General features: G+C 43.8%; 1 protein-coding gene across 2 annotated transcripts in view; it reads left to right on the top strand.

Moving 5' to 3' along the window:
• cux1a (cut-like homeobox 1a) overlaps positions 1 to 23,112 on the top strand; it is a 98,533-nt gene that overhangs the window by 8,410 nt on the left and 67,011 nt on the right. For both annotated transcript variants that reach the window (XM_060056397.1, XM_060056398.1), the window contains exon 2: positions 21,683 to 21,793. In XM_060056397.1, coding sequence (XP_059912380.1) covers positions 21,683 to 21,793 — 111 coding nt within the window. The remainder of the gene's footprint in view (positions 1 to 21,682; positions 21,794 to 23,112) is intronic.

Genomic DNA, 23,112 nt, shown 5'->3' with positions numbered 1-23,112 from the left:
CACACACACACACACACACACACACACACACACACACACACACACACACACACACACACACACACACACACACACACACACACACACACACACACACACACACACACACAAACTGGGGCTCCACATTAGCAGTGCTCTAAATAATACTTAACTCAGGTTCTGAAGGGTTTTCGCCATCTTTAATTTCTTCTTGCTGGCACAGTTTCGTAACTCCGGTTTCGGGCAAGTTATAAAATAGCTTCCTTAACATAATACAGTGCACAGTGTTTTGTCCAGCCCATGTGTTCATGTTCCCATTATGACATTGGGGAGGGATGGGGGCTGGCGAGGGGGTTGTTGTGAGCAGGGTATTAACAGACACACGTTATGTTTGTTGTGATATTGCACATTTTATGTGGTCTATACAGTTCTTGATGCAGTGTCTCCGAGACGACATTGAATGGACAAAGATGTTAATTTGCTCATCTAATGTTTCGCTTTTTATTTAACTTTATTTTGCTGGCGTAGCTTTCAGAGAAATAATTGTGAGGTGGTATTGCTTTTTTGTGGTTGGATAACTTCTCGTTTGTGGATTTCATTTGAATGCAATTGCTGTGTACAATGGACGTTGGCATCATACATGACATAATACATGATTCAAACAAGGCTATTGCTCATATATGTTATGTCAACTTTATTTGATTGTATTCAATTGGACCAAACATGAATCCTGATCCAGTTTTCCTGATACTAGGATTTGAATTCCATGGGGGAAGACCACAAACACAAAGAGAAGGGCACACATCTCACATTCCAAACAATATAGACGTGATTCTGTACATTGTACATTGATGTGCCTTTGTGATGAAGAAGTGAAGGATTAAGCGGAGCTACATAGTCTTCTGGGTTTACCTCAGTTCACCATCACTACTAAAACATCACTAAACCATCAGTACTGCACCATCACTACTGCACCATCAATACAGCATCACTATTAAACTATCCCTACACCATCAGTACTGCACCATCCATACACCATCACAACACCATCACTACAAAGCTTTAACTGCACCATCACGACTGCTCCATCACAACACCATCACCAATGCACCATCAATACACCATCACTACTTCAACTTCCCTGACTATCACTACACCTACACCTTCTCTACACCATCACTTCCCCATCACCACACCACCACAACACCATCACTACAAAGCCATCGCTACACCATCAGTACTAAAACATCCTTCCATTCACTACACCTATGACTTCTCTACACCATCACTTCCCCATCACCACACCACCACACCACCACAACACCGTCCAACTACATCATGGCAATTGATTGAACAATTGTACACATTTTAATTGAAGGTTGCAGATGGAATTTAAAAGAGGAGCTGGATGTAATAGGTGTGCGCCTCCACTGGTGTGGTGGCCTTTTTTGTACAGGCTGAGCATAGAGAGCTATTCTTTAGTGTGTCTGAGCCAACCCGATCCCGCCTCCTGATCCATGCGCCCCAGCACCAGCAGTGCCTGCTATTTCCATACCCCGGCCCCCGTTGTCGAAACTGGCTGTCACTTGGAATACGTGTTCACTTCAGTCACTCCTTGTTGGGCCCTGCAGATGAGGCATTAAAGATGTATGGGCAGGGAAGTGCTGTAGTCTGCTCTTTTTCCCCCTGCCTAGCTGTCTAATCTAGTGCCGGATGGCGCACGCTCTCTCTCTCTCTCTCTCTCTCTCTCTCTCTCTCTCTCTCTCTCTCTCTCTCTCTCTCTCTCTCTCTCTCTCTCCCTCTCCCTCTCCCTCTCCCTCTCCCTCTCTCTCTCTCTCTCTCTCTCACCCTACCTCCCTCCCTCCCTTCAGCCCTCCCTCCCTTCAGCCCTCCCTCCCTTCAGCCCTCATTCAAAATGTTGTTCTGCTCCAGCCTGCACTACCACAGCCAGGGCCAGACTGTTAGAGGCTACTATGAAGACAATCAACCCGCCCCCCCCACATAAATAATGTAGCTGTCATATGTGATCACTCCAGTTGGTTCCATGTCTAGACGGCCTGCGTTCTGCCTATGCACAGGCCTAGCGCCCACAAGGGAACAGCAGCCTAGCCTTGTTGCTTAGCTTACCAGCCCCTGTGCTACCGGCTCAACAATAACAGGACGTCGGGCAGGTAGCCTTCATGTAGGAGGATGTTTTGCCTGTAGCAGGACACCATATCCATGCAATACTCCTTGTGGTATGGGACTTAATGCTTTGAGTCTTCTGGTTTTAAAGGCTCCTTGAAATAGATGTAATCCAATTTCCTGAATGAAAGAGACTAATGGTTGATTTGATGACTCACTTTTCTTCTCATTGTCCAACTCTAATTTAAGCCATACTGTGGCTTTGTCCTGTAGGGTCTTGCTCTAAAACGAGAGAATACTTCATTTTGAGAGGCTCGTGGCACCTGCGTGGCCGTGCGTGGAGTGATATTGGATGTGGTGTCGGTGGGGATCGGGGTGAGACAAGACTTTGATCTGGGCTGTCACATTGATGTACAGCCTGGACGCTACTCCACAGACAACCAGAGACCTACTGTCTCGCCCACACTCACAGGCTGTTTGTCTCCATTATATCATCCCCCCCCCCCCACACAATAACTCTCATTCATCCCCCGCCCCCCTCCAGGTTTTGAATCTGCGCTGCCTTCTTTCTTATCTCCACCAAACCTTCCCCCAGGTTATTGAGTTGACGTCGTTATTAATTTACTTATGTTATTTTACTTTTGCCACTGTTTTGATACGATAACAGACCCAGCCGGCTTTGGCAGAAGTCCCCGGGAAAGAATCGAGGGAACCTCCAATTTCCCCTCGACCGAGACATCCACCCTCCTGGCTCCGCCCCCTCCCGCTCAGCGGCCAGACACTTATCCATCAGGGGGGCCCACCCCTTACAAACCACCATTCAGCCACATCTCCCTGGAGATAGCCAAACGAGGGAAGAAAGAGACGGAGGGGAGGGTCTGACAGCGCCCCACCCCCCACCTCCAGCACTCTGGATGAACTCGTCCCTTTAGTTTTTTTTTGTTTTACGTAAAACAGTTCATATAAGTGACCTTAAAACCGTATATGAGCCTGTGAAAATGAATTCCAGATGCGGCGAGCGAATGGTAAACGACATTATACGCCTGTCTGGCATGCCGGTGGAGGAGGTTGGGGGAGGGTGGGGGGTCAAGCGGTGGGGTTGCTAACATGGGAGAGCAGTGCAGGAATGTCTCTGGGAGTGTGTGTGTGTGTGTGTGTGTGTGTGTGGGGGGGTATTTAGTTAGCGTTGTGTTCCATCATCGGGGAGCATGCGTTTCCTCTGGACGTCGCTCGTAACCTGTGGTTACCAGAAATGTTACGGCCATGGTTGGTGCGAAACCTAAAGTCAGCAACGAATGGCCTTCAGAGCATATCCTGTGATGTTTGCTGTCTTCCGTAATATGAGTCTTTTCAAAATAAAACTAGTTGCGGAACTGAATTCGATTTGATTGTTCAGGGATTGGTTTGACTGTGCAGAACATGCCACACAACTGTGTGACGCTTTAGAAAAGACACATTCCTCTGTCTTGTGCTGAATAGCAACATAGGTCCTTGCTTCAGATACCCACATTCAAGGACCACATCCTGTATGTTCCAAATAAACCTTCCCATAGATAGGAAGAAAATACAACCAAACAGACGAAATGTGTGGGGTTCAGGACAAAAAATACTTCATGATCCAAAAATGCCCAAAGTGCATCCCAACTCATGTTTCTTTGCAGTCCCGGTGAAAACCATTTTTCATGTTCGTTTTCACCCATGAGCCAATATGATTATAAAATGATTATGTTATAATCATGCAATGCTTCATCCAAAGCATTGCTACCACTCATTAAAGCTTTAAAAAAAAAAAAAAAAAAGCTTTTATCATTTAGGATAATCAGATGTTTTAAGATTACGATTTTAATCCAGATGGGTTATTTACACCGCATGGGGCAGAAGTGAGCTGGTTGGGGATTACTATAGGCTTGGGCGGTATCACAGTATTACGGTATACTGATGTACTTAGAAATACCCAAGGTATGATATTAAGTACCTTATAATATTCTTTATAATGTTGTATAATATATATTTAATATATATAATATACTGTATGTATTATATATATATATATATAAATAAATAAATATATATATATATATATATATATTTGGCAGTTTTGAAGCGGGATAAATAATCAAATAGTCAATAATCAACTCTTTGCGGTTGAATTGTTTTTGAGACTGACATACGTTATTTCGCCAACAAGTTCTCAAATGCGGAGTTCCCCCTGCCCTTTGAACAGTGTTTCAATAATGAGCACCCGGAACCGCCCGACATCAGAACTGAAGGGACATTAATAGCAGCACACTGCTGCGGTGTTGGTGGATCAAAACAATCACACAATCACACAATGACAAACAAGTTCGAAAGTATGTATTGTATTGGATATTCAACAGATTTCACCCTCGGAATGCCAGCGTTCGGACACGGGGGACCAAAGAGGCGATCCCTAGGCGTCCCGTGTGTCAGGATGCAGCACCACTCTAGAGCCATCGTTTGGTCAATACTTCTACATCAGAGGCGAATTACAATGTACCCTGTCCTAAAAAATTGGCTAACTAAGCCAGCATTAACCCAGACACGTCTCGTGTTACAAAATGTCAACAATGGATTAAAAGCACTGTTTAGTGTACCCCGCGAGCTCTACAACAGTAGAAAACTGGCAAAAAACAGCGGTGTAGCACACCTAGGCCGTATATAATACAGCTTCAACTTACTTTCCGTATGTGTACATTGTTGGAAACTATCGCTGATTTTTAAAAAACAGAAGTGCACAAGTTGGTCCTACACGTTGAGTTTTGGAATCTATATAGGAAGAGCCCATCTATTCTTTATTCTACAGGCCATCACTATTCAAACCCAGCAAGACTTGTCAAAGATAGCAAATTGCTTGTTAGACACACAGCATTGTATGCTAGACATGTCATACTTGCTAAAATGACTTCTATCACCAGCAGCTCAGCTTTAATTTTTTAGACAAATACCGTGATATACTAGCCTGGATACCAGCCTGAACTCCGCCCACAAAATATTTGGTATGGAGATTCAGTCTGGAATTGAGCTCGTTGGGAGGTATTTGGTCAGATCAAAAAGTGATCTGACCAATCAAATTGTAAGGGCGGGCTTTATACGTTGATGGACAGATGATACACATTAACGTAATCAACCACGTCACCAAAGAGCGCTCAGCGCTTTTACTTTTTTTCTCAAAAATGCTGACCGTGTTGCCAATTTGTCCGTGTATCCTTAAATTCTTTTTACAAAACCGGCATAAATCGTTTATGTCCATCTTCTTTTTCTACTTCTTCGAACGTGCGCTCAGTTGAGTTAGTTTGAGAATAGCTGTGCTTCGCACAACATACGTCACATACTACGTTGCTCTGATTGATTTTAGGTCTATCCAATTGAGCGAAGAGGCATTTTCCTTCCTGGTTCCGCCCTATAATCACAGCCCAATGGTTCGGTCTCAGACTCATATTCTGACTAGAATTATGAGTATGACATCGCCAGGCTAGTGATATACCGTATACCACGGGGAAATGTCAGGAAGGTATGAAAACATAGATACCACCAAGCCTCTTACAACAGTATGAAGTTTATATAGCTTTATCCTTTGCATTCCCATGCAGCACATTAAAATGCAATGTAAGGGGGTCTTTTTCTATTGATTTAAATCAGCATAGCCCAAAACTTCCAACACAGTGTAAAGAAGTTACTCTGTTGGTGCATACCATATGGTCATAGGCTTATAGGAAGATGACCTTCCTGTAGCAGAGATTGAAGAAAGATGAAGAAACAACAGGAACACTTTCCTTATGTGATGACTACCTGACTCTGGGTCAGATATGGATTTGTTTGACTCCGTCAATGGAATAGTTGAAATGCCTCCAAAGCATCCTTGTATTTCCTCTCATTCTCTTAATTAATCCTGTTGGTGTGGGAGTGATAACAGCAGAATAACTGTCCCCTACCAGAAACAGCTCCTCTCCAGTTAGTATTATTCGTTGTATTATCATTCTGAGACTTTATTGCAGCATCATTCTGTATTAGGTTTCTCTTAGATACATATACTTGGCAATATTAACAACATGAATCATTTTATTATTTTGGTTGTTCCGTGCACTGCCACGAATGTGCCAGGAAACAGAAAGACAGACACACAGATGCCGTGGGATTAGGGCGTGAGCCAACATGTGCATGACACGCCCGCGTGTGTTTACTACAGACTCACGCTCTGATCTCTCTGGGAGGCATTGTAGTAGAGGAGGAATCTCCCTGGAATATGAGAGAGTGGGGGTGGGGAGACGAGAGAGGGGGAGAAGAGAGAGAGAGAGAGAGGGAGAGAGAGGGAGGGGGAGAAGAGAGAGAGAGAGAGGGAGAGAGAGAGAGGGGGGAGAGTGAGCGAGGGAGAGAGAGAGAGAGAGAGAGAATGTGAGCGAGAGAGAGATGGTGTGGGGGGGGGCAGTGAGAGAGGGAGAGAGAGAGAGAGAGAGAGAGAGTGAGGAGAGAGAGATTGAGAGAGTGAGGAGAGAGAGATTGAGAGAGAGAGAGAGAGAGAGAGAGAGAAAGTCATGACAGAATGGGCTCTGGGGAAACGGCATGCCAGACGCCATTCTTTTCATCTGGTCCCTTCAGGCTGACACCATGTTTCCCGTGTTCCGACCAGTTTCTGGTTGGAGGCCCGCCAGAAGTGTGTAAGGGAAAACCCTTCGCCTGTTTGGATCTCCATTCCTCCCTCCCGCTCCCTCCCTCCCCCAGCCTTTCCTCTTCTCGTGGCTTGGCAGACGTCTGCCCTTTATGAAGACTGACGGCTGATGAAATGGCAAAGCCGCATGTTAAGCAGAATACAAATTTCTTGAAATGTAACTCCCCCTTTAGCTCCTGTTTTTTATACCCCAAAGTACAACTCCACTGTTTCACTCTCTCTCTCTCTCTCTCTCTCTCTCTCTCTCTCTCTCTCTCTCTCTCTCTCTCTCTCTCTCTCTCTCTCTCTCTCTCTCTCTCTCTCTCTCTCTCTCTCTCTCTTGGCCGCCCTCCATTCACAACCATAGCCCAGTAGCTAGCTAACAGGCAGCTTTTCCAGCTGTTTCCCTGTGTCTCCTTCCCCTCTGTTCTCAGTCGTTTGGCTCAGACAGAGGGGGGCTGGCTGGGCTCCCTTCCATGGGGAATGCAGCGTGGACGTATTCCAAAGGGTTTTTCTCTCTGTGTGAGCCCAGTGTTTTGTTTAAGGAAGGTTTTATTTGTATGCTACAATAATTATGTATTTAGCGACGGGGGTTAGGAGGTAAACCGACCAATGCATCGGAACAAGGCAAAAAGGATCCTATCTACATTGACGTGATAACTGATCCACTGAGTTCCCGTCACAGTTTGTAGACAAGACAGTACTGCACCTGGTTCCAGTAACTGGATATATCCAGTTTGAATCTATCTACATTAAGCCTATTATATTGTTTTTATGTCCCTCACAATAGCCCTCAAACTCGATCTTGTATACATAGTTACCATCATAGACTAGTAAGCAAGATACGCAAGTTGAACAGAATATGTGGCATGTGGAGTCTTAAAGTTAAGCACATTTTATGAAACAACAGCTCCATTATATCCAGGAGTTAAGATGATGGTGACTTGACTCACGGTCTCTGGTCTGAACGGACTCTGACACTCGGCCCTCCATGAATTAGCATTTCAATCTGCTGCTGGAATTTGTTTACGTCCGTTTAGGCCAATCATTATGCAGAAAATTCAAATTGAATTGACACACAAATGTAGTGGTGATAGCCGTGGCGTGGAAGAAGGATGTCTATTCCAGTTTCACGGCGTCAAGGGGGGGTGTTTCAGGGCTGGGGCCAACTGTGGTGAAGGAGGACTACCACCTGCCATGGACCGCCCTGTCGGCATGCTTATTTTGTTTTGGCAAGGTACCCCTTCATTTCGGTGACCTCCTTCATCCTCATTCAAGGGGCAGAGACACAATTGATGCCAAAACGGTGGAGCCAAACCTCAGGTCTTCGTCGTCATCAATACAATGTCCTGACCAAGCTAGCAGCGATTGCTCATCTGAACGTTGTTAGTTGCTGATATGTAAATGATGGCGTCGAATCAGTCCATTTTAACTGTGAGGGTTGAGAAGTTTGAATCCTATCATGACTCTTATAAAGGTGAGACAGTACGGCAGCTCAGATAATCACAATTTGTTAAGTATAATTTAGTTGTAGCAATTAGTGGTTTCCAGAAATGTAAGGTAGAGGGTCGACAGGCAGCCGTGTTCGTCAGAGGACTACATGAAGTTGCCCCACCCCCCGCCAACCCTACGCCCATCAACAAAACACAAAATGCCGGAGGTTGCCTTTAAGCCGCGACGTGTTTACTTTGCCGTGTCTCTGTCTTGTCTCAGGAGACAGCACTTCCTGTTTGGCACCTGACACACTGGCAAACTGTGTCTGTGTGGTCTGCGGGCAGCAGGGCGTCAGGTTTCCCTCCGTCTGTCAGGTCGGGGCATGTGAAGCACAGCCTTTGTTTGGGTTTCTGTTCTGTTCCCCTGAAAAAAGGGAGCCTTGTAGCTGCGGATGGTTATTGGATCAAGGTGCCTCAAAAAGACATATAGAAGGACTTAAATCTGTACTTTATACATGGTTTGTGTTCGTCCTTCTAGCATTCACTGCAATTTATCTTGTTTGGATACTTCCATGATCCTCTTTCCAACTTTATGAATCACATGTGCGATGGGGTTGAGACCCTTCATATCTTTTGTCCAAATTATATTAATTATAAAGTCTCTGAGGTTGTTTGAGAAATGTGTGTGCTTGACACCTTTAACCATTGATCCCACAGGAATAGCTCATGTCCCTCAGAATAGACATTGTGCAGAGCACAATTGTTACTTTTTTATTATTAGATTCACTCTAACACTAAATACTGACAGAAAATAAAGAAAAGTGTATGAATTCCTGTTACTGGTAACTGGTGCCACGTCAAGTCATCTAGAAGGAGAATGAATGAAAACAAAAGCCAAGGAGGCAGGAAGAGGTAGAAGTCTTGGAGGCAGTACAAATTAGGTGTGTGTTGCGGAGTGATGTGGCTGAAAAAGAGATGAGAAACGTAGGCGGTGTCTGGCACCTGGAGTGGACATCCTTGATCCGTAAGGAAGGAGTTCCAGCAATAAATAAATGACTTTGTGCAATTGAAGCAGTCCACTAAGCATCTTGACATGCCAAGTTAGTGTCGGTATCTCTCAGAATAATCTATGCATATGAGTCGTCAACAATGGCCTAGAAGAATGGCTAAAAGTGGAAATTCTTACGTCTCCTATTCATGCACACAAAGGATCATGATGTTCTAGTGTCCTTTTCTTAAGTTCTGTTTATGTTAGCTATTAGCGCTATCTTAAACTGCGTCGTTCTACAGATTACCAGTAGTTGGTTTTCATTTCGAACAGGTTTCATTTCGGTTTATCTTTTATTTTTTATCAAAATTAAAGTGCTGATGACGAAGGCCTTACCATCGTCAACAAAATGATAACTACTACATGACCGCAAACTAATGGGCAAAGCGAAGGGAGAGACGACTCTAAATGTGTCTCGCCACAGGGAGCAGTTTCTGTGTTTGAGCGAGTGCTTGTTCTCTCATCTAAGATGTAGTAGGCCTATTTAGATTCCCATGTGTCATTTGTGAAGCTAAATGCAGTGATTGGCCCTTGGCCTTGAAGAAAAATACCACAGAACGGCAATGGCAGCACACCAGACTTACATAAAATGATTAAAACAGAAGTCACCTGTAAGCCTATTTCACCATTCAGTGTGTGGCTGGGCTGTCTTGTTTCGGCTAGCAAGCCTCTATCAAACCCTGAAACGTGTCAATCTTTCTATTGCATATCCAGTGCAACAGACCTCATGTTATTTCGAGACTGTGTCTGACCTGCTGCGATGCCATTCCCCTTCTAATAAATGTTTTGGTAATGCCTATGTCAAAGTCACGCTAGCTGTTGGCAGGGCTCCAGAGTGCGCCTAATTTGGGCGCACATGCGCCTAGAATTCGGGGTAGTGCGACCAAATATTTTATTTGGGCGCACCGGTGCGACTGAAAATGTATCTGGTATAATTATTATTATTTATTTTTTTACAGAGCAGTCTATTCATAATATAGTAATAACCACGGAAGAGGCAGTGAATGAAGTATTGATTAGACAGCGATTTATTAGACACCTAATAAACCGTTGGAACACGCAAGACCGGTAACAATAGAAACGCCGGGAAACAAACCCGCGAAGCCCAATCCAGGGGCCTGTACTACGAAGCTCGATTAGAGGGTTAGCGAGGTATGTTGAGCTGAAAGCCTGGGTTAGCTGTACCATGAAAGTCGATCTCTTTAAGCGTCGCTGTATCACCATGGTGACTTACGCTCGCAACCAAACCTGGTCGGGAGCAGCTTTTCAGCGAGTCTACCCGGAGATCGGCTACTTATATCGGTGTGCGCAGCTTCCTAGCCCCTCCTCCGATAATGGCGTCACCATTTGTGGGTGTTCCCATGGACCTCGACGCACTTATCGTACAGGCGTCTCCGGAGACAGAGGGTTTTTCGGGACAGAACCGATCCCTTGGCATTGTCTGACGATATTCTTTATGCGAGATACAGATTCGGCATTTATTTAAGGAATTTATTTAATGGTCAAGATATTATTAATCAATGGCGTAAATCTCGACGGTGCAACCGGTGCAGCTGCCCGGGTTGCCCCCCCCCCCCCCCTCAACTTAGTCTGGAGCCCTGGTTGGTGTTCCATTCACTACAATAAAAAAGCCCTACCTCTTCCAACGCATACCAAAGTACAAGCCTGTTGAACGTTGACCTGCAGAGTTATACCAAGTTAACCGCTTGAACAGTCAAGGTGATCAGCCGTAACGGCCATCCTCCACTAGCATTGGCCACAAAGGCTGCCCAGTTGTTGGATTCTAAACTCTCTTTACTTTTCAGTGTTTCCTATACATGCATCCAGCATTTGCGCGGTGCCACTGCTCCATTACTATAGCCCCTGGAATCAGCCATGCAAACAATTTGGATTACATATATTTATTTGTTTGTAATTAGAAATGTTTCAGCACAAAAATTCCATGTGTTTTATTAAAAAATCTATCATATGTTTCCCCTCAGGGCGGTATTCTAACTTTATTAGGTGGTAGCATTGGTGCTAGTTAGCTAAAGATTTCAGTTGCACAAATCTAGTAGCACGCACAGGTGTGTCATCTGAACCGGGCAGCTGCACCGGTTGCACGTCGATATTTACGCCATTGATTAATAATATCTTGACCATTAAATAAATGCCTTAAATAAATGCCGAATCTGTATCTCTCATAAAGAATATCGTCAGACAATGCCAAGGGATCGGTTCTGTCCCGAAAAACCCTCTGTCTCCGGAGAGACGCCTGTACGATAAGTGCGTCGAGGTCCATGGGAACACCCACAAATGGTGACGCCATTATCGGAGGAGGGGCTAGGAAGCTGCACACGCCGATATAAGTAGCCGATCTCCGGGTAGACTCGCTGAAAAGCTGCTCCCGACCAGGTTTGGTTGCGAGCGTAAGTCACCATGTGCATTGGTGATACAGCGACGCTTAAAGAGATCGACTTTCATGGTACAGCTAACCCAGGCTTTCAGCTCAACATACCTCGCTAACCCTCTAATCGAGCTTCGTAATACAGGCCCCTGGATTGGGCTTCGCGGGTTTGTTTCCCGGCGTTTCTATTGTTACCGGTCTTGCGTGTTCCAATGGTTTATTAGGTGTCTAATAAATCGCTGTCTAATCAATACTTCATTCACTGCCTCTTCCGTGGTTATTACAATATTATGAATAGACTGCTCTGTAAAAAAATTAATAATAATAATTATACAAGATACATTTTCAGTCGCACTACCCCGAATTCTAGGCGCATGTGCGCCCAAATTAGGCGCACTCTGGAGCCCTGATTTTGGTCATATCTTAACACTGGACAGTAGGCCTATATAAAAGTGTTGTACCTTCACTGTCTTACGTTAAAAAAAAATCCTTCAACTCAGTATCCATCTAGTCCAACCAAAAACTCTGTCAGCTGCTGCTGCTACAGACGGTGGGTGTGCAGACGGGCTCGGAGTCGGCATTGCGTGCATCATTCCAAGCAGCGGTAGTAATCACACAACCGGACGGTGTAGAAAGTCCCGTCAGTTAAAAATAGTAATCCAGTTTTTAAAACCATGTTAAAATCAGCAGGATATAGAGCTAGTTAGCTTAAATAAAAATAGCATACAGTGTCAAATGTGATGGGTTCAGGTCGGCTCAGTAATATGATTGATGTGTTCAAATACAACACAAAAAGAAAATTATTGAAATTTTGGCGAAAATTTGTTTTCCCAGCAATATTAAATAGATAGTAAAGATGGATTTATGCCCCGTTTAACGTCCTATCTTGAGCTACTATCATCTTATCAGCAATTAAAGCAATAATACAAGTTATATTTCAACGAAATAATAGAAAAGTATCAATAGTGGTATCAATAAAGACTTGGATCGTTAAGGAGTCTTGAAAATGGTATCAATATCAATAAAAATTAATGATCTCCGGTCATCTGAGCGAAATTAAGATGATTTAATTTATTTTTAACCGTTAGTATTTACCTGTTAAAGATCTTATCGGTTAACCGGTTAACCATGGACTTCCCTTATATACTGTATACATATAAATATACATTCTATGTTTTTTTTGTGTTATCCAAGTTATGTTTTTTTTATTTTTTTTATCATTTAATATTACTTTTAATAGTAATATTAGTAATAGCTCCGGGACGTTGGAGCAATAACCTGTGGATTTACACTTCAGTCCGCACTGTGAATTTGAAGTAATGTTACATTTTTGAATGAAGATGGGGCAATTACAAATGTTTCCTTTTTTATCCGATTCATCGATTAATCGAAAAAATATTCGACCGATTAATCGATTATTAAAATATTCATTAGTTACAGCCCTAAAATTAATAATAATGATTATAGTAAAAATAGTTGACATTGAAATTAATCTTGATAATTAAGAAGATGGACAGACAATATGACATAAGGGACAGGGGAGAGGGTAGTGTAATCCAGGATACAAATATACAGGGGAATATCAGCAAGGGGCAGCTAACACTATAATCTTTATGTTTAACTTCATGGTATATCATTTTTTTGGGTAATTCTTTCATTGAAATTCTTAAAACCCAACTGTTGTCCCAAAAAAAATTAAAATGTCCAACAAGTTAATTCACCGGTTCGTCAACGAGCCGACCTATCCAATATCTACCTTGTCATTGGAGAAATGATGTGGAAAAAGAGAGACCGAAAAAGTTAACAAACATCAACACTGTGCACTGCACACACACATCAGCACTGTCGACACACACATCAGCACCGTGCACTGGACACACACATCGTTTAAAACTAACGTCATCCCGACGACGTAATTAATTGTCATCGGGAGGATCAATATTATCTCTCGGTCGACCTCGGGACAAAGAGAATTTTGTTGGCACTGACTTTTGTGGCACATTTTTCTGCTTACGTTTTCAACACTTTCTGCGAAACAGAACGGGTTTGCGGTCTGTGGAAAAGACTCATGTGAAAAGGTAAATGGAAAAAGGACTGAGCTTCGTTCAATTGGCTGGCGCGCTCGCATTTGTGTTGTTCAGTGAGACGCAGAGACTGATTGCAAAAATGGTGACGGCCTTTTTACACTACCAAGACGGTTCAGTCGCGGCTTGGCACGCCCGGCGATTTCACCGTCTTATCTCAAGTTTCCTGTGTAAAACCGATGGGGTAAAATCCCCCGTTCGTCACGGAGCGGGCTTTCTTGGTTCACTGGAGTTTAGACCACTTTAGAATGATTTGCTGATCCCGAATGTTTCTCTTTTTTTATGAATGAAGACAACCGCATGCAAGAATGGCTTCAAATCAGAGTGTAGGCTACAAACGCGATTAACTATTTACAAGTGCAAAAACACCAACATATTCTTTATTTTGCTGACCACTTGTTTTTTATCCCGACAAAAGCCTTGTAAGAACAGTTCCTCTGCGTCTCTCTTGTAGATCGCACCATCTTTCAACTTCTTTTTTTAATGCGTCTGCATCACCTTCTCTTACATGATCAGCAGCTCGTGGATTTCACTTTCTCTCCAGTCGGAACTCCTCGTGATTATATCGCTGTGTAGTCTCTGTGGAGACAGTGCATCAACACTTCTACCCAAGCCCCTGCGGAGCCGTTGCATTTACATCAGAATGAAACCAAATAAAACGGCAATGTGTGAAGGGTCCGGGAGGAGAACTTGGGGTGCTAGCGTAAGCAGGCCAGGCAATTTACCTCGGGCAGTGTAAATGCGCAGACTGTGCCGCAAAAAAGGCGTGAGCAGCTCCTGCTGCGAGCGTGGTTTCTCCTGCATGAAACGGGTGAAGTCGGACTGAAGGTCTCGCCTAGCCAATGACACTCTGAACAGCCTCATGCAAATCTCAATGCATGGCCCTCCTCTTGACGAATACAACTCACTAAATGGTGGAGTAGGCCCACTGGCAGAAGGTTACGTTGACCACAGTTCTGTGACTGGAGATGTTGTTTGTCATCTTGAAGCTACTCAATTCCAGACTGTAAATAATTATAGTATTTTATCAACATAATGTATTGTGTTTTTATTATATTATCAGTGTGTAGAAACTCAAAATGTATAAAAGATTTTTTGATTTTTTTTTGAAGTTAGTTTTAACCCCTGCCGTGCACTGCGCACACACACCAGACTTTGTACTGCACACACACATCAGCACCGTGTGCACACACATCAGCACCGTGCACTGCACACACACATCAGCACCGTGCACACGCACATCAGCACTGAACCTGTCCACATCAACATGGTGCACCACACACACACTATAAAATATCTTGGGGGATACACAGCTTTTTATAAACTTTCTTGCAGCATACAATGTAGAGAAAGTGATGGCATCTCGTGGTGCGTGCTATAGGAATAACCTTGATGAAATGTGACAGCCTACCACGATATGAATCATTTCAGCTCTGTTAGAGGTGTTTATGATTTAAACAATGGAAATGAACCTCTATAAACTGCCAAGTGAGCCCGGGGCAGGGTTAGATTTACAACCGCCTGTGCCCGCCATAGGCCAGGCAGAGTGTTGGACAAGAGGCAACACCTTTTTATCCATCTGGGGATAATCAGGTGAATATGAAAGCTAATTTTATTTCACAGGTTATTTTAGCCTGTGCAACTCTACTTCTTCAGCTCCTTTTAGCAGCTGAAGCTTCATAATGACGGCTGGCATTACTTATTGTGCTGAGTGGACTAACCTTTTCGAGCTGAGTGTATCCCCGGTGCATTACACTGTACGGTTTGCAGATCTACACCACAATCAGAACTTGTAATGTATACACCACAGTTTGAGAATCCTGAAAAAAATATCTATTCGCTTTTAATTCCGGTGAATATGCAAACTTAGACCAAAGGAAGAAGGAGGATGTTATGATGTTCTTATATTGGGCTGATTTGCCTGCTCTCAAATCCAGATGCGACACCTCACGGGTGGAGCAGGGCTTCATGGAAGTTCGAAAAGTCCACTAAAAGAAAAGAAAAAAGTCAGCAAAAACACCATTTTGTTTCCATGTGGAAAAGAGGCCAGCCCACATGCTGATTCAGACCCTGTGCATGGGTGTCCTTCTAATTTTAGCATTACCATTCTCTCCATCCATAACCACAATAGATATTTTTCACAAACTCGGACTATTTTTCACAAAACCTATGACTTTTTAACAGCAATATGCATTTCATTATTTCATTCCCCTAGCTCAGTAATAGCCCCATTCCAAAACATGCAGACATTACTATTCTCAGTCTGAAGAAGGGCGCCTGCGGTGAATTAGACTGAAATTCCAACATTGGGAACATTACAAAAAGAGAATACATATTCCTGGGATACAAAGTCATGAGGATTTTTTATTTCTGTTTGTTTACTCTTCTCCCTGACACATACAACCCGGGACAGGATGGGAGCACAACATCCATCTCTGTCCACCTAAAGTCCCATGAACCCATCCCCACTGAGGACCTATGCGCAGTAGCGCCCTTGTAGTTGACTGGTGTCAAACAGGGAAGGTGAATCCATGGTCATCTGCTGTACCTAATGTAAAGTCAGTGGACACTAGAGGGGCCATAGGATTGAGGAGATGTACAATTGAACCCCACAGCTCTTCCTTATTGTACTGTTTATGTGCAAGGACAAGAAGCCTTCAGAATCCAGACAAATTAAGTTATACATATTCTGAAAAGATTGCTGGTTTGGCCAGTAAAACCAAGCCTTTCTTCATATGGCCCCTTTCATTTGTGCCTTATTTCAAGTGCATTATTTAGTGCCATTCTTTTACTGTGCTACTGTGCTTTTTTTATGCTTTTCATGCCTGTCCATTTGTGATTTGGTCAAATCGTAACAATTAATAATTTGTTAAGGTTTGGTGCCACCATCAATAATGTGAAGCCACATATCAGAAGTGCACATTTTTATAGCAGAAATCAAGGTGGTGGTTAACTTTTGCCACAGACTGTCATACACATCCAGAGTTCTAGCAATTATATTTAGCAGCCACAGTGGCTTTCATCTCTAGTGATCTGGGATAGTCACTGGTGTCCATTAGACCTCATGTAGCAGTCATGATGCAACAGTAGCCCCGCTAGCAGTGAGACTTCCAGCCGTCTTTCTAGACTTGCTCAGACTTGACTTTGTGATCTCTTGAGGAACTGCCACTGCCCTCTATTATTCCAGCTCCACCGGTATAGATTGCTCTAATGTTCATGTTGAGGGCGTTGGTCGGCAGTTGGGGGTTGCACTCTTTAATTTTGCAATGCTCTAAGTAACATTTGGGAACATATCGACAACTTATTTTTGGTGTTATGTCAGCTTTCCCACATATTGTTGCACTTACCTGCAGCAATTGCGACTTACGACCATTTCTTTCAGCAGCTTAACCGAGGGAACTTTGGTTATGCAAGCTCACCTATGTTCATACTAACATAAGTGACCTTTAGATCCTTGAAACCAGAATTAACTAATTAAGTACATTTTGGAAATTGAATTTTATTTTCACTCATATCGGTCAGCAGTGGTTCTTCTCATTAATGCACCATTTATTATGATTCACCCATATATATAATTACTTCTTAGCAGTGAGATAAAAAGCTATGTGATGGAAAGAGGTGATCTGAAGGATTTAAAAACTAATTATTTAGACCAAAGGAGTATCTGTTGATTGTTCATGATGACTTAATAGAGGTTGACAGAGCATGGCCTCGCACACATTTTATTAAAAGTATAGCATTTCCCCGGGCTTTGACAGCAGTGTGCCCCCAGACATTGGTAAAATGTGTTCAATGTGGCCATCCATCAACCCTGGGTTCATTCCGGGGTGGGATGTAGCGTGATTTATAGGAACATCTCTAAATGGAGTCATCTTTCCTCACCAAGACGTGTTGTATCTCTCCTGTCTTGTGCCTCGGGAGACGTAAGGTGCTGACAGTCTATTGAATTTTTCTTTATCGCACACAGCCATCAGCTAAAGTATTAAGGTTAATCTGAACTCTGGTTCTCTGAAGGAGAGAACGAAGAGACGTCACTGTACGAGACCAGTTGGTTCGACCTAAAGTCTACCGGCTGGTAGTGCAGTCTGTCGTCTGCATTTGGCCTTTCTCAAAGTACTCACAATCATTACTGTAGTTGCTGGCTGTATTTGATGCCGTGAATTACGTTATGCAATGCTTTTCCTACCTCACAAGGCACTTTTCCTACCTCATTTGGCACATTATCAAACCAACAAAAAGCACCTCATTATTTTTGGGCTCAGTCATTTAGCAGACACTTTTATCTAAATCAACTTACTTTAAGTCACATAGATAGAGCCCACATTACTCAATATATGGCTATCAATTGTATTTCCTGATCCTAAATTATTATGCCTCTTTAAATATGCTAAACAAAAACATTGAAACACATTACGAGTTCATGGATGTTACCATTTGGATGTTACCATTTGTCTCACAAGGCAAAGAAATAATTCTTATCTGAACAGACAATTTGTATCACACATCAGCCTTGTATTTATTGTATAAGCTCAGTGAACAGCATAATAGCCCTCCCTACTTCCTTTTTTCCTTTGCAATGGCCTCTATGCACGTGGTGTTAAAGTTAATTTAAAATACAATCGGACTGTCCTTTTTTTCCCTTTAAACCCACCTCCAAGTGGCCAGCGGTGATTGGCTGTGACATTGTAGGAGGGATTGTGGAGGGAGGCAACATGCGGGCTCCAGACTTAATGTGGCCCATTGTGGCTAGGTGAGGTCATCTGGGGAAAATTCCACCTAGACACCCAGACTGGCCCACACACAAAGGACGAGGCCAACACAACTCTACGATTTCTTACTGCCGCTGTCCCAGCCATGAGAAAGAATGAGGAAGAAGGAGGAAGCTGACTGATCAGGCCCATACTCGTGTCTGATCATTGTTGTAATCTCGGATATCCGTCATGGGAATAGATGAGGGATTTGATTATTACCTGGCATTTCATTGGCAAATGTATTATATACTGGAACCAGTCTGGTGCTTCTCTTACCCCAACATGTTGTGTTGAGGCACTCAGATTGAGAGCCGCTTGGTATCTTTCCTCATTTGTCGAGTTGTGTTCTCTGTTCCTGGGTCAGCAAAGGCCCACTCTGCCCACATGCTAATAATAAACTCACCAAACTGGACCTCCTGGTAGAAGACCAAGTTTTCTCGTGTAAACACTGACTGAGCTGTTTCTGATGAGGGTTGTCGGACTTGCCAGTGGATGTGGTGCTGTGACGAGTCCAAAATGTATCCCACCAGCAGCAGTGAAAGAAAATAAACCAAGTGGCATTGTTGCTGGAGACACTCCATCTGGCAAAAAAAGGGACGAGAACATAGTGTACACACGGTTTGCTAATCCTCCTCATAATGTTATCTCACCTTGGTATCAAACGTTTGCTCTTATTCACACATGGAGCAATTCAACAACTAAACACAATTACAAAACACAAGGACGTTTTCAATGGATTATAGTCTTCAGAGTCTCTTGTCATAAACAGTGATATTAGCTGGCGGCTGAGTGTTGATGTGAGTGGAGGTCTACAGAGGGCTGGGGTATTGCTAAGGGTCGACCACTGGCCCTTCCCAGTGTACATGATGGCTTCGTCCTGCTCTGTGTCAAACCTGCTTTGGGAACAAGAAGGCTTAACTAAGCAGAGTTCAGCCCGTCCCTGCGGTGGGCATCAGCGCGTGCAGCGTTTTGGAAGTGCATGTACTTTTGTACACCTGCTTACTGGAGTAGAACTGGGTCAGAGGAAACTTTGCATCGCTTTTTTGTTTGTCGCCAAACACATTGCTTGGTTCCCGAGCTACCCGTAGACCATGCAGACATTTGTAAAATAAAGTTTCATTTAGTATGTGTGACATGATAAATGAAACGGCGTTCTGTATTCAGTTTCAACAAACTCTGAGAATAAACACTGTGAAGCACCTTGATAGGTTTCACCCTAGTCGTCATTTTGTAAAGTGAGCCTGTCGGCCTCCCCTTGAGGCCTCCTAAATTAAATTTCTTCTGCTGACAATCTTCCCGGGTCCTTATTACCAGTGAAGAGGTCAGCGGTGTGTGTGTTAACCACTCCCAGAGACACACACACACACACACACACACACACACACACACACACACACACACACACACACACACACACACACACACACACACACACACACACACACACACACACACACACACACACACACACACACAATGTCTTCCAAGCCCAGAGGTGTTCGTCTCCTTTGTGTTTTTATCTTATCCATATAAAAACAGGCATGCAGAAGAGAAAGAGAAAGGCAGGGAAAAAACGGGCTCCTCTGGTGTTCTCCCGTTTACGTGTGCCGATGATAGCATCTGGCAGAGGCAAGCACTCCAGGGAGTAGAGGTAATCTCTTCCATCAGCGTTTACTACCGAACAAATTAAGTAAGACAAGCACCACTGCCTGAGCCAGCAAAATTTGTCCATTAGCGGAATTATAAAGCCATTATGGAGCACAATTTGGTCCATTTATTTGAGCATGCGGTTCTGAGAGGCGCCGCGTACCCAATTCAGTCAGACGATGCGAGATGTAGGCCTATATAACCCCACGCCATTGGTCCAGAGGTGGTCGCAACGTTTGTTTTTGGGTGGGGGCGCGGGGCAGGAAGGGAAAGGGTCTGGCCAGACTTAAATAGAAGGGGAATAATGGATCTGATTGGAATGGCATGCATGTAGCCAGACTGGAAAAACATTACAATATCCAAACTGAGCGCGGCTCGTGGGAGTCAACGGCAGGGCTTGTTGGGTGACTGCTGCTCCATTCATGTGGTATTTGACAAAGAACGTAGCCATAGGCCAGTCCCCTTTACAAAAGGGGCATATGCCACATTTAGAGCCTTCCTTACTCCACACAGTAATGGAACCTGTCGTGACGCCACAATATGTGATGGTGTTCCACAGCTGAATTAACCCTAGAATGTCGTGTATTGCAGACCATCGATCGGTCAATCGCAATCCATGTCTTGATCAGACACAGTTACGTTTGAATATCTACAGTCTGCATGAATGAATTTAAGCATGGCAAATGCTAACAATGCAAGTATGCCATGGCAAAAGACCGGTACGTGAGTTCTAGGTCAATTCAGCCCCCAAGCGTGTGAATGCAGCACACATCATTATCTGCCTTTGTGTGGTTCATGTGTACGGTGAAATTCAAATGAAGGATATATCTTTTATTTTTCCCACCATAAGAAACAATCAACATTATATGTTCTATGTCCGTGTGTATTGTGGCCGTTCATGACAGGTCATAAGATCTCTATGGCGGAGCCATGACCGTCATACAGTAGTACCACTATGTGTGTATGAGAACTCACTCTGTGATTGTTAGCTTGCATGGTAAATGAGTGTGAGCAGGGTTTTTTATATGGATTGGTTGGAGTACTTTGAAGTGGAAGTTTGCCATGTGTCCACCAGAGACTTGTAGACCGTGAGTTTAATGAAGCTATGCTTGGTGGCCTTAGCAGCTGCTCTCTCCTCTTGCCTGCTAGGATATCTCTGGTCTTAGTAAGGAATTAGGAAGTCAGTATCATGACTTGGTCATTATTTTTAAGACACGAGTAATAATCATTATGCATTTTGGAAATGTGTTTTATTGAGATTCACTCGATTGATACGACAACGTTTTTGGAGAAGCATTAGAGAGCAATTTAACCTAAACATTTTTTTTTGTACATTTGTTAAATTGTTAATAGGAAGATATAAAGTTCCACCATTTTCAAATAATTCCTCTTTTATGTTATTATCAGGGGGCAGTCAGGGACAACTGCAAATAAAGGCAATCCCCCTATCCTTTATTGTAACCGGTTTTGCAACACACTGAGCATGATGGGTTTGTGCCCTTACTACTGGATGTACCTCTCTCCCCTCTCCTAACACCCCCACCACTGTGCACACCTTCTGCAGAAAGATCTGGATGCTACGGCTGCGGTGTTGGCCAACCGACAGGATGAGAGCGAGCAGGCCAGGAAACAGCTCATCGATCAGAGCCGGGAGTTCAAGAAGACCACACCAGAGGTGCGTAGTCATCGCAGCAGCAGTAGAAGCAGCCATAGTGGTAGTCGCCGTGTTTGTGTGCATGCCGTCCGAGCACATGGCCGGCGTTCACAGGAACCCGATGGACATGGTGCGGACTCCATTGAGAGAATTAAAGATGAGAGACTGAAGGCGTGTTCAGTTGAAACACCCTCGGCATATCAGATCCTATGAAGAAACCACCAACGGCATGCCAATTCAGGGAAGGGAGGGGGGCATGCCTTGAAATCATTTCAACGTTGACTGTGCATGATGTAACACCCGGGACGGAGATATTTGCAGCACAGTCCAAAATGGCAGAATATTCTGAGTTCTAAACTTGCCGTGGCAAAGAGCACGTTGCCCGAGCTGCCTTTGCACACAGTCTCCAAGGGTGTATCAACTGAGCCTTAAGAGAGCTGGCCTGCTGTTGCGGAAGGATGGGCCACAGGTCTCAAGCCCGGGAGGTGTGTGCTTGCATGGCATACGTTGCTTCCAAACTACCTGTATTACTACATTCAAGGCTGTTGTGAATTTAACCTGAAGGCATCAGGACACTGGTTTGAGTCGATGTGTACTTTTAACCCCAAAATTCGGTGTATTGAATAATACTGAAAATCTGGCAAAATGCTTACACCTGTGCCAAAGCAATGGTGCATTGTGGGTGATAACACATCCTTGTAAAATGTACATTTCTGATGATGTCTATTTTGAAGGGGCATTATAGCTCCTGTGACGACACACGGTTTGTGTACTTCTACAGATAAAGTGCAGTGAAAGGCATTTTGAGTTTTTAATCTGTTGCTAATGCCAGGGCAAACGTAGCCTGGTGGTACAAGACTGCACCCATCTAACCACCATCACTGCTTTATTCCCAGTGCTCAGAGGCTCATGTTTTGCTACTACCGTGGGATGACGCACACACCACCACGCCTCTCCAAATGGCCATTTAAAAGCGGTTGTGGGATCACGACGCAAAGAGAAAAGTGGATTCCGTCTTAACCCTAGACTGTTGGTCTAAACAGACGGGGACCATTGTACCAGGGCTTCTGAGCTATTCAGCATACTATATTTTAGGTCTCTGTGTGACCTGAAAAAAAGCAGTGGTGTATTTACTTTCTGTAGTAGACCCAGTACTAATAAATGCTATACCATGCTTATGAACAAACACACCACACACAGATTCAGTACTCTATTCAACGCACAATGAATACACTGTCGTATCTGCGCAACACATAACCGTACTTCATTTAACATTTAGCGCAAGCCCCTTGGACTCTTTCCTGTCGAGCTTCTATCACAATCACAACAAACTCTTATCG

Source organism: Gadus macrocephalus, chromosome 7 (assembly GCF_031168955.1).
Source record: "Gadus macrocephalus chromosome 7, ASM3116895v1".
NCBI classification, from domain to species: Eukaryota; Metazoa; Chordata; class Actinopteri; order Gadiformes; family Gadidae; genus Gadus; species Gadus macrocephalus.
Note: the sequence above shows the minus strand (reverse complement) of the source record. Positions and strands in the feature narration are given on the sequence as shown.